This window comes from Macrobrachium nipponense, chromosome 1 (genome assembly GCF_015104395.2).
Source record: "Macrobrachium nipponense isolate FS-2020 chromosome 1, ASM1510439v2, whole genome shotgun sequence".
In the NCBI taxonomy this organism is placed as follows: Eukaryota; Metazoa; Arthropoda; class Malacostraca; order Decapoda; family Palaemonidae; genus Macrobrachium; species Macrobrachium nipponense.
Genome location: NC_087200.1, coordinates 61,521,783 through 61,534,727, shown reverse-complemented (window position 1 = coordinate 61,534,727; position 12,945 = coordinate 61,521,783). Strand labels below are relative to the sequence as shown.

Here is a 12,945-nt window from a genome sequence, read left to right as displayed (position 1 = left end):
TTAGATTCCGTATTACTTAAGAGTTATTTAGTATTATTTAGTGCTTATTGTGGAATCTGAACAAAATTGTACAAGTGTGTAACAGTGCCTTTTCTTTTTTTAAAGATTGTGAATTGTGTGGTGAAATTTTGGAACTAGCTGCAGCAGAAACAATTGGTAACAAGGTAGTGTTATTGTAAGGTTTATTAGTTGCAACTAATAGTTACAGTGGTATGGTGAAAATTTCAATTTTTACACATTGCAAATTTTCATGTTTGGTGTTTGTTTCATTTGAAATGATTTTTTTTTTTGTGCATTTATCCATTTTTCTTATAGAAGTGTGTTTTTTTAGATTTTCTGTGTGATTAGCGCTTTTTGCAATTTTGGTATTTTCCATATTTTTCTGTGATGTTTTCATTTGCATTCACAAATTAATTAACTTAATTGTTTTCATTACTTAATCGTTGCACATGTAATTGAATTTAACACTTGTGAATTAATTTGCATTTACTTAGAATTCTTTTCAAATTTTATTGTTGTTTAACACTTGTGAATTAATTTCCAAATTTTAATTATTACCTAACACTTTCGATTTTCGATTAATTAATAAATTTTCTTGAATTTTGTGATAAAAGAGAGAGAGGTTAAGAAACATGACAAAGCTGTTACACTGAGTGAAGATTACAATATAGTAATTAATAGCAAACGCAATTACAATGTCAAGTGCCAGAATCAACAATGCCCAGGTTTTAAGTCTCATCCAAATATCAGGAACAAATTTAATGGGAAACCTACAAGTGATACTACCAAGAGTACACAAAGTAATATACCTCAGCAAGCTAATGTGAAATCCTCATCCAATTTTTCAAGACAGTTACAGAAACCTAATGTTGTCTGCTTCAAGTGTGGAAGAGCAAGACACTTCAGTCAAGACTGTTACTGGAATCAACAGCTGTCAAAGCTAGTTGGTCAAGTAGTGAAAGGTGACCAGGTGAGGCAAACTACGAAGAGCAGTGTGGGAAAGAATCAAACTCCAGAAAAGATTGAAACTAAACAAGCTGAATGTTGGAGGCTTTTAAGCCATATATCTATGAGGGTATGCTGTCAACTCAAGAAGGAAGTGTGCAGGTACCAGTCAAGATATTACGTCATACAGGGAGTAACCATAGTGTGGTAGTACGTGGTGCTCACCCTCAGTTGGAGAAGAGTCCCACAGGAGATTCAATTATTTTGAAGGGTATAGGAGGTGAGGAAGTAACTCATATATGCCGCTTACACCTGTCATGTGAATTGGTGATAGGGAATGTTGATTTTGCTGTAAAGGACTCACTGGCTGTGGGAGGTGTACATGTTCTGTTGGGGAATGAAGTTGGTGGTGTGCTATTTATTCCTTGTCCTGTAGTGACAGACAAACCATTGAGGATTAGTCCTACAGTAGAGTTGGCGAAGAATAACCCCCACCTGTTTCCTAGTTGTGTAACTACCAGAAGTATGAAGAGGACTACAACTGCAAGTGAAGAAACTGAGGATTTACACACTCAAGAAGGATCAAGTGAAGGATCTTTGTGCTTAGAAGAATTGTTCCTGGGAAGTGATGTTTCCCCTAGCGCTGACCAAGAAGAGATTTCCCATGAAGACGAAGAAGAACATGACGACGAAGAAGAAGAACCGGTTGTTCCTGAAGTGACTCTGAGTAGTCAAAGTGTTCCTGAAGACAGTAGTGAAACTACAGTAACTGAGCTAGCAGATATTGAGAATTCAACCCTTGAAGTTGGTCAAGTGACTGGAGAGAAGCTAATGGACTTGCAGAAGAAGGATGCATCGTTAGCTGATTTGTTCTTCAGAGTTGTTGATCGAGAAGAGATGCAACAAACCCCTACCTCTTATTACCTAAAGGAAGGTTTGCTGATGAGGAAGTATAGACCTACAGATATACCAGGAGATGCTGTATGGAGCGAATATCATCACATTTTGATTCCATGTCCATTGAGGAAGCAAGTGGTAGCAGTAGCTCAAGAGTCTGGACAGATGGGAATCAGAAAGACTGTGGAGAAGATCATGAAATATTTTTTCTGGTCTTCTGGTCTGCACTTCACAGAGATGTTACCAGGTTCTTTCGTGAGTCATACCTGCCAGATCGCTGGAAATCCGAATGAAACCATCCAGAAAGCCCCCCTATAACCTATAGAAGTTAGAGGAGAACCCTTTAGCAAAGTGATTATAGAAATGGTTGGACCACTGCCAAAAACAAAGAAGGGAAATGAGAATTTGTTAACATTAATGTGTCCTCTGACAAGATATCCAGAGGTGATCCCTGTTAGAAACATATCTGCCAAGATATCCAGAGGCGATCCCTTTTAGAAACATATCTGCCAAGATAGTTGCTGAAAAACTTCTGGACTTTTTCTCAAAGTTTGGTATACCAGAAATAGTACAAAGTGATAGAGGAACAAACTTTACTTCAAAGTTATTCCAGGATGTGATGAATTTGTTAGGAGTGAAACAACAGTTAGCCACTGCTTATCATCCAGAAACTCAAGGTGCCTTGGAAAGGTTCCACCAAACATTGAAAAGTATGCTGACACAGTATTGTTCTGAGTCGGGAAGAGAATGGGATGTTGTTTACCATTAATGTTGTTTGAAGTTAGGAATCCTTATCAAGAAAATATGGGTTGTTGTTCACCTAATGAGATGATTTTTGGTAGAGAAGTGAGAGGACCGTTGAAGATTCTTGCAGACAATTGGGAAGAAAATCAAGAGGAAATCCAAGGAGAGTATGTGAAGAACTTAAGGAAAAGGTTGAAAGAGATTGGAAAATTCTCTTTTAGAAAATTTGAAAGTGACTCAAGAGAAAATAAAAAGGAGACATGATGCTAAGAATAAGCTAAGAAGTTTTAGTGTTGGTTAACAAGTGTTAGTGTTCTTACTTGCCAAGACATTTCCCCTTACTAATAAATTTCAAGGTCCTTACAAGATAATTCAGAAGTTAAGTGATAGAACTTATGTGATTGAAACACCAGAAAGAAGACGACAAAGGAAGATACATGTGAACCTCTTGAAACCTTATTTCTCAGAAACTAAAACTGAAACTGTGTCACCAACACAAACAACTTCATCTACAGAAGACGATGATGGCTACGAATTGGGAGTTGAAGGCAAGATGAATCATTCTTCAATTTTGGAAAATTTGGAGGATAAACTGAAACATCTGAGTGTTGAACAAGGTGAAGACTTAAGTGAAGTGATTAGAAGTTTCCCAGAAATTTTTGCAGATGTACCTAGGCGTACTGATCTGACCAAGCATGAGATCAAGATTCAAGAAGATGAAAATAATATCCACCATCCTGTGTGCTTCATGTCTTCAAAACTGAAAAAACATCAGCAAGTAGAGAAATTTTAGTGTTGTCTGATCACAATCCACTACCATTTATCCAGCGAATGAAAAACCATAATCAAAGACCAGGTGGTCTTTGTGCCTGCAACAGTATAATTTAAGAGTGCACCACATTAGTGGCAAAAACAATGTAGTTGCTGATTATTTATCCCATTGCAAATCGTTGGATTCAACACCATGATAACCAATCTTTTGGGGGAAGGTAAATTATATGCTGCTATTTCAGATTCCTTATTTAGCTTAGAGTTATAGGATGTTCTAAAAATGTATGTTCAGATTTTGCACATTATTTAAAAAGTTAAGATAATGTAGAATGTGAAAAGAGAAAGAGATTAATATTGCCCGTTCCAAGCTAGAAATTATTTCCATAACTTGTCATCGCTCAAGATAAAGGGAAGCTCGAGGTCTCCGTTTTGTTCTCATAACAAGTCAATCTTACTCACTCGAGTCTGTTTCAGACGCATACTTCTTTGTCAAGAATTCATGTGAAGATTTCACCCTGTTTTATGGCATTGCATCATCTTTTCGTAAGATCATTCTAGAACCTTCTGTTTAAGCATACGTCATCTTTGGGAAATTATGTCATTTAGTTTTGCCTTTGTTATATACCATTATTCCTTTCATATCTAAATAGTTTTATTCTCTTAAAACACATAATAATAAATGTTATTTACGATTGTAATTTCAATTTCTCTTTAGATATCGTTTTGAAAGAAAATTTTTATGAAAGTAAGTGTCTCTTGGCACCAAAAAGTTTTGTGCGACGAAATTCACTGTTCAGCTTCCATACGAAAGGAAATATTCATTCTGACTTAGAACCTCATTGCGTTTGGGTCTCTCTTTCTCTCTCTCTCGCCCACGCCATGTTTTGATATTACATTAACATAAAGATTTTATACTTAATGAATGGTCACTCGTGAATTTTAGATTCCATATTTCTTAGTTATTTAGTATTATCTAATGCTTATTATGGAATCTGAACAAACATTGTACAAGTGTGTAATGGCACCTTTTCTTTTTTGAAATATTGTGAATTCTGTGGTGAAATTTTGGAAATAGCTGCAGCAGAAACAATTGGTAACACGGTAGTGTTATTGTAAGGTTTTTTAGTTGCAACTAATAGTTACAGTGGTTTGGTGAAAATTTCAAATTTTACACATTGCAAATTTTCATGTTTTGTGTTTGTTACATTTGAAGTAATTTTTTTTTTTTTTTGCATTTATCCATTTTTCTTATTGAAGTTATTTTTTTGTGCATTTATCCATTTTTTCTTATAGAAGTGTGTTTTTTTTATATTTTCTGTGTGATTAGCGCTTTTTGCAATTTTGGTATTTTCCATATTTTTCTATGATGTGTTTTCATTTGCATTCACAATTTAATTAACTTAATTGTTTTCATTACTTAATCGTTGCACATTTAATTGAATTTAACACTTGTTGATTAATTTGCATTTACTTAGAATTCTTTTCAAGTTTTATTGTTGTTTAAACACTTGTGAATTAATTTCCAAATTTTAATTATTACCTAACACTTTCGATTTTCGATTAATTAATCAATTTTCTTGAATTTTGTGATAAATTAATTCTGATTTAATTTTACTAAATTAATTCAAGAATTAACTAAACTTTGTGTTGTTTTCAAATAACAGTAAATTTCCCTGAGATGGTGAAGTTCACTTATAAATTTTGAATTTGATAATAAATTTTTGTATTTAAAATTTTTATAAGTGTTTTCTTTTTTACCAGTATATAAGTGTATTTTTGTATAGGTAGAAACATAGAGTGGTAATTGAGATGTTTTCCTTCAATTTAGTTGAATTGAGTTAGAACCAGGGAAGTACTTAGACTTTTGAAATCAGAGAAATACTTAAACTTTTAAAGTTATTGATGGAGTGATGTCCTTTAATTAATTTGATTACATATAGGATTACCTTACACCTGTTTAATGAACTTAGCCTGATTTTCTGCAATACTGGTAAGTTGTTTAAGGGATCACTGTTGCCTTTAGAGTATTCAGTCAAATTTTACCTGTGATGAAGGTTCAGGTGTCTGGCTGTTGTGAGGTACTCATTTAATGATTGGTAGGTGTAATAACCAGATATTTGGCACTTTGTCACTATATATATATATATATATATATATATATAATATATATATTATATATATATATATATATATAATATATATATATATATATATGAGGGAGAGAGTGTGAACAGAAGGTCACTCACAGAAGGACTCGGCGCATTCTTCACTCATGAGTATCCCAGCTCCATTACTGTCAGTGGCTTCAGCCAAGCACCAGGGACGGCGATAGGCAGTGATCACACACCCATAGTACTTCAAACCTCCAAAGGTGAAGGGAAACTGGCACTTCCTCCCAGTAATCGTCACTTCATTCCTTCTGTAGCCTGAAAAAAATGAAAAGTTTCATTTCTGGGCTCAGCTCGTGTCGCTTGCGCGAAATATCCTTTAATCTATTATTTCTAGGGTAAATGTACTAACACATACCAGAGAATAAAATAAAATAAAGAAAAGGTCGTATAAACTGACTCGCTCACCCTCTAGGAGGGTGTCGGTATGAACACTAGGCGAGTGAGACCACTACCACGAGCCAAATGCCAATAGAAATCTCCCACTACAAAACCCTCCAAGGGGGGAGCCGTCCCATAGAGGGAGCAGCTCGTACTACTACTACACCATCCCATGCTTGCGACTGCTGCGCCTCTAGTGGCCATCCTTTTCAGTTAGCTCACACGAGTCGCACGTGCTATTTTTCTCTCTGTGTTTTCGTGCCTTTTCTTCGGATTTTCGATATGGAGCGTGCAGCTATTGCAGCAGCTAAGTTAAGTACTCACATATATACGGTTAAACGAGGTTTTTTCCGGCCCCGAGGCAGTATTTGCCGTTTTTTAGGTATAGATACGTTCTCGGGGGTCGGAAGCATGGCAGCATGCCCTGCCGCATGTCGGGTTCGTTCTTGGTCTTCCATACCTAGAACATCCCTTATTATTTACGCTCTATTTGATTATCCGCCTTATTACGTCTACTCAAGTGGTTATACGCGCATGTATTTCACCTTGTGTAGGCTTTTCTATCCAGACCCTAGTCTAGGTCCTTTGTATTGGCTCCCTGACTAGCTTTGAGTTGGTAGACTCTCCTTCGGGCTAGTCGCACACATCCTGGATTTTTTCTCCTACTTTTTTACCTTCTTTCTTTCATTGTATTATATATTTATATGTTTTGTTATTGTTTGGTTGTGGCGTCTGGCTTAGCCTAGGCCCTGGCTCGTAGAGCCTAGCCTACCGTTGATCAGCTCGGTCGCTTCCTCATAGCTTCTCTCTGATCAGTTGGTTTTAGCCCTATGGGCCTATACGCTACCGGCTTTTCAGTTCTAGTTGCTTCCGATAGCTTCTATCTGATCAGTGGCTGGCCTAGGCTCGGTTACTGTATCTGAGTTACCGCTCCCTCGTGGTCACTACGTGATCACGAGTTAGCCAGCGCCTACCAGTCCCCCCCTCCCCCCCCTCCCGCTCTTCCATAGAGCCGGGCGGGGGTGGGGGTGGGCCGGTCTGTCCTTGCTCGCCCGCATGCCCGAGCCTGCCTCCCCCTCCCCCCTCCACTGGAGGGGCCTGGGAGCCCGACAGTCCCTGACTGGTTCCGACCTCTCCGCTTCTCGGCTCGGCCGGGTGGTACGTTGTGGGGGGCCCTGGCCTTCCCCCCCTCCGTTACTTCCATGTCGCTCCGGGTTAGCGCGAGTCTGTATGTCATCTCGCCCTTCCCTCCTTACTAGAGCTCCTCCCTATCGGAGTCCTGGTATCCAGCGGAAGGGTATAGTCCATTATTTGGACCGGAGCATACAGTAGGTCTTATCTAACCGTACCGTATCGCTGAGTTTCTACACTCCGCCTCACTGGACCTAGTCCGGTTCACTTGCATGTAGGTTTAAGTTATCTTTAAGTTTAATCTTAAGTATCTTAAACCATCCCCTCCCTTCCATTTTTACCGGATCTCTCCGGGATCATAGCCTATTCAGGCAATGCAGGGAGGGGCTATGCCCAAATTTTTTCCGAGCTCCGCCAGATAACGGAGTTCTTATGTCCCTATCTGTAAGTGTTACTACTTTAAGATACTCATGTGTCTTCCCACTTACAGGCCACTAACTGTGAGCATCCGGGATGTTCCGCTACACTTCAGGACCCCTGTGGACACGAAGTTTGCCGGTCCCATGCTCCATGCGCGACTCCACACGGGGACATCCAGGTCTGGTACCATGAGACGTGTACCATATGTTACGATCTGGTGAGCCAGCTTTTGGAAGGCGTAAGTATTCCATCTCCGCATGCCGCTCCGCTTTCTTTAGTTCTTAAGTTTGCATCATTACTTAACTTAAGGCATCTAGTTTAAGTTATATTCTAAGTTTTAGTTTTAAGTGCTTCTTAAATCTAAAATACCCTCTCTCTACAGGCTCCGGCAGTAAGAGATACGGCTTTGGCTACCCTGCGGGCCTGGGTCGGAGGTTTTGGCAAGAACGCCGCCAAGGGTCAGCCCTACATACTGGAGAAGCGTTTAGCTCTGTTAATCTTCCCCGGAGGAAAGGCGACTGGTTACGTCGACCCGGTAGAGGCGGACCCCTCTATTGCCTTTATCCAACAACAGCTGGCGGCCTCTTTAACGGAACAAGACCAGGATATCTCCACGGATGTCGCAACCCTAGATAAATATTGAACCTATGGTAGGTATAGACGACCTGTTTGGTCGAGGTAAGTAATGCAGGTACCCAAGGTCCCCCCCTTGGGAGCGACTGTTTCTTCTACTCCTGCAACTTCCCCATCCTTCCCAGGCTTTACTGGTGAAGAGTTTATCTTCTCCCCCAGCGGCTTCGGTTAGACCTAAGATCAAGTCTAAACACATGACTTTGACGAGGACGTCTTCGTCCTCGAAGAAGACGTCTTCGTCTTCTTCTTCGCGTAAGTCTCCGGCTCATAATCCCGGCTCAGACAAGTCTAAAGGGTCTAGCTCGGCTCAAAGTCCTCTAAGAGTAAGCCTAAGGAGAAATCCCGCACCCCGGCAGTATCACCAGTTCCACTTCCTTTGGTGCCTATCCAGAGTCTCCCCTCCACCTCCGCAGCAGCTCCGGCTTTGGAAACCAATGCTGGCCTATTGCAACAGGTGGGCGACTTGGTAGGCTCCTTAAGACGAGTATGGAACATATGATATTCTCGCCTTTCGGACAGAATAACTTCTCAGGATACCATTATAGCCGGCCTAAGAGAAGCCCCTCTTGCCTCTCCTTCAACCTCCAACACTAGTGGCTCTCAGCTTCCCCCATATGACTCGCTGCCCGCCTTTTCCATGAACAACCCTTGAGTAGCGTCATACGCTCCCTTCCAAGATGGTCTCATCTCCATACCGGAGTTTGGAACTCGAAGAATAGAGGACTTCGAGTTCTATCCGGAAGGCCTACAGCCTCCCTTCATAGGCTACGCTAGACTCACACCTTCAGCTATGGTTAGAGATGACAGGGGGTTACCAAAGGAGACAGTCCTCTATTCTCGGGACCAAGCTCAACGAGAATGGTTAAGATGCTTAGAGGACATGGATTGTTCAAACACCAAGATCCAACCGTTTCAAAAGTCCCTTTACCATTTTCACGATGGACGAAAGTACCCGCTTCCTTTCCTTACCAAGATAGCGAGGTCGACCATCTCGGCAGCCCAAAAAGGGGAACCTATGCCTCCCTTAAAAGAAGCAGACCCCACTTCTCCATTGCTCCCCTCAATTGGAGAATTATGGGAAGACTTGCCAAACACTTTCACAGCTGGCAAACTCAAACCTGACTGTGCTATGGAGCAGTTTGGTGAAAAGCTGCCCAGACTCCCTGATAGTTTGATTCAAGCGGAGTTGATTCAAAAACACGACTAGCCAGGTCAATTAACCTGATGGCTATGTCTGAGGTAGCAACCATGGCTTATGGTTCCGAACCAATTTTTAAACTAATGACCAAAGCCCTGACTCAAACGGTGCAGTCAGACATGTTCGAGTTTGCCACTGCTAGTAACAAATTGTAGAAAGCATGTCTTGCTAGAAGCAACCATTCGGCATGAACCGAATAGGTTACTTTCTTCCAACTCTGGGGCGCAGATCTCTTCCCAGGGGCTATGGTAAAGGAAGTACAAGCAGAAGCCACAAGGTTGAACCAGAGCCTTAAGGACCGTTGGGGTCTTACGGCTAGGAGAAGGCAAGACCAGACACCAAAAGGTAAGGGACAAAGGAAGACTAGACGCTTCCAACCTTACCTAAAGAAACAACAGCGCTTCCCCCAGCAAGTTCCTACAGTGCCGTTAGTGCAGGCAGCCACCCAGCCCTCCACATCTAAAAACCAATCACAGCCTATTTATGTGATATCCCCTCAGCCTCAACCCTCCACCTCATACGCTATCTCTCCAGCTTACAATCCAGCCTTCGAGAGTCAAGCTTCTCAGAAGTATGACCGCTCGAACAAGGGAGGCAGAGGTAAGCGGTCCTTTCGTGGGAGAGGATCGGGAGGCCCCTTCAATAGGGGAAAGCACTTCAGAGGAGGTCGAGGGGGTTACCAGAACCAATGAGGAACTTCAGGTAGGAGGGAGGCTGTTTCACTTTCGCCACCGGTGGAACTTCAGCCAGTGGCTCAGAGCATAGTGTCAAAAGGGCTGGGCTGGAGCTGGTTGACGAACCCCACCTCCAGCCAGACCTTTCCGTCAACTTCCTTCCAAGGAATTGACAGAGTACGCAGAGGACCTCCTTCAGAAAGGAGCCATAGCCAAGGTCAACAGATTGAAATTTCAGGGTCGCTTGTTCAGCGTTCCGAAGAAAGGCTCAAACAAAAAGAAGGGTAATCTTAGACTTGTCCCGCTTAAACTTAGCCATTCGCTGCGACAAGTTCAAGATGCTCACGATCTCACAGGTGCGGACCTTACTTCCCCGTGGGGCCGTCACCACCTCTATCGATCTTACAGACGCCTACTATCATATCCCTATTGCAAGACACTTCCGTCCGTATCTGGGCTTCAAGATAGGAGACCAGACGTTCTCCTTCAAGGTAGTCCCGTTCGGGCTCACGTGGCACCCAGGTTGTTCACGAAGCTAGCGGAAGTAGTAGTGCAACATCTCAGAGCTCAAGGGATTATGGTAGTAGCGTATCTCGACGATGGTGATTTGGGCCTCATCAGTCGAAGAATGCAACAAGGCCACACTGAAGTGATCCAATTCTAGAATATCTAGGATTCAAGATAAAACAAATCCAAGTCCAGACTCACCCCAGAGTCAAACTTTCAGTGGCTAGGCATTCAATGGAATCTGTCCTCACACACTCTGTCGATTCCATCCACCAAAAGGAAAGAAATAGCGAAGTCAGTCAAACAATTTCTAAGTCACAAACTAGCATCAAGGAGAGCTCAGGAAAGGATCCTCGGCTCTCTCCAGTTTGCTTCAGTAACGAACAAATCTTAATGAAAGCCAAACTGAAAGATCTAACCAGAATCTGGCGCTCTCGAGCAATGTCAGGTCCAGGGACAAGCTATCTTCAGTACCTCTGATTCTAAAGAACCGGCTTCGGCCGTGGGCAAAAGTCAAGAATCTGTCAGTATCAGTCCCTCTTCAGTTCCCTCCACCGGGGATCACCATCCACACAGACGCGTCCCTAAGCGGCTGGGGAGGTTACTCACAATTCAAAAAGGTACAAGGAATTTGGTCGCCCCAGTTCAGTCAGTTCCATATAAACGTACTGGAGGCAATGGCAGTCTTCTGGGGGGGGACTCTGAAAAGATTACGCCCCCACCAAAGTACTCCCACATAAAGCTAGTCTTGGACAGCGCAGTGGTAGTACATTGCATAAACAGAGGAGGCTCCAAGTCACGTCATCTAAATCACGTCATGATAGCCACTCTCTCCCTGGCAGACAAATTTCAGTTGGCATCTTTCCTCCACCCACATAGCTGGGAGTAAGAAACGTCATAGCAGAGCCCTATCTCGATCAGTACCACTAGAATCGGAATGGTCTCTCGACCAGGGTTCGTTCCAATGGATCCTTCAAAGAGTCCCAGGGCTACAGGTGGATCTCTTCGCATCACAAGCGAACCACAAACTACCATGTTTTACGTAGCCCCCAACCTGGACCCTCTGGCTTAGCCACGGACGCCCTGGGCTCTGGACTGAAACAACTGGGTAGAAGATTTACGTCTTCCCCCCAGTGAATCTCCTTATGAAAGTACTAGACAAACTCAGGACATTCAGGGTCAAGTAGCTCTAGTAGCCCCAGAACCTGGCCGAAGAGCAATTGTACCCTCTGATTCTGGAACTGGGCCTTCGTCCCCTTCGAATCCCCAGTCCCAAGCTCTCCCAGTCAGTACAAACGAAGACTGTGTTCGCTTCCTCAGGGATTCTCAAAACCCTAACTTTATGGATTTCATGAAGTTTGCGGCAAAAAGAGATGCGAATATGACCCTCAGAATATTCTTTTCTTAGAATCTGATAAAAGGGATTCAACTTTGAGGCAGTATGATGCTGCCGTCAAAAAGTTAGCAACCTTCCTGAGAGAGTCAGATATCAGAATCATGACAGTTATTCTGCTATATCCTTTTCAGATCCTAATTTGAAAAGGTTTAGCAGCTAGCACGATTACGACAAACAAGTCAGCATTGAAAAAGATATTTCAATTTGGATTTAACATAGACTTGACAGATACCTATTTCTCGTCTATTCCTAAAGCATGTGCTAGACTTAGGCCCTCTATGAGACCTACGTCAGTTTCATGGTTCTTAAACGATGTTCTTAAACTGGCTTCCGAAACCGATAATGACACATGCTCGTTTATGATGCTCCTAAGAAAAACTCTGTTTTTATTAAGCCTAGCTTCAGGAGCAAGAATTTCAGAACTGTCGGCTTTATCCAGAGATCCGGATCATATTCAATTCCTTCCCACAGGGGAAGTGCTGCTTTCTCCGGAACGTAGCTTTTTTAGCCAAGAATGAAGACCCATTTGAATGAGTGGAACCTTGGAAAGGTACTACCCCTTCCGCAAGATGTTTCCCTTTGTCCAGTTTCAACCTTACAGCCTTTCTATCCAGGACCTCCTCTTCCTCATCGGACCCCACCCCTTTAGAAGGAAAAAAGGTGGTACTTTATCCACTAAAGGCATCAGGCAACAGATCCTGTACTTTATCAAACAAGCCAATCCTGACTCCTTTCCAAAAGCACATGATGTCAGGGCAGTAGCCACCTCAATCAATTACTTCCAACACATGAATTTTGATGATTTAAAGAAGTATACCGGATGGAAATCGCCGGCCAGTGTTCAAACGGTCACTACCTTAAGTCCTTGGAAGCTCTGAAATTCCCAGCAGTAGCAGCGGGTAACATAGTTTCCCCTGACTCTAGACTAGATTATAGTAGAAGATTCAGTCCTCCTTTCTACTGCCTCACCCATCAGTTCGTCTATTCCTACCTTGTTCATTAACATTCACCTTGTGTCTTAGCTGCTTTATATTTGTATATTGTCCCTTTTGTATGATGAGGGACACTCATATGATCACC

General features: G+C 42.2%; 1 protein-coding gene across 1 annotated transcript in view; it reads right to left on the bottom strand.

The window, feature by feature from the left end:
• The window catches only part of LOC135219347 (uncharacterized), a 294,091-nt gene that overhangs the window by 230,921 nt on the left and 50,225 nt on the right, over positions 1-12,945 (bottom strand). The window contains exon 11 of the mRNA XM_064256029.1: positions 5,604-5,783. Coding sequence (XP_064112099.1) covers positions 5,604-5,783 — 180 coding nt within the window. The remainder of the gene's footprint in view (positions 1-5,603; positions 5,784-12,945) is intronic.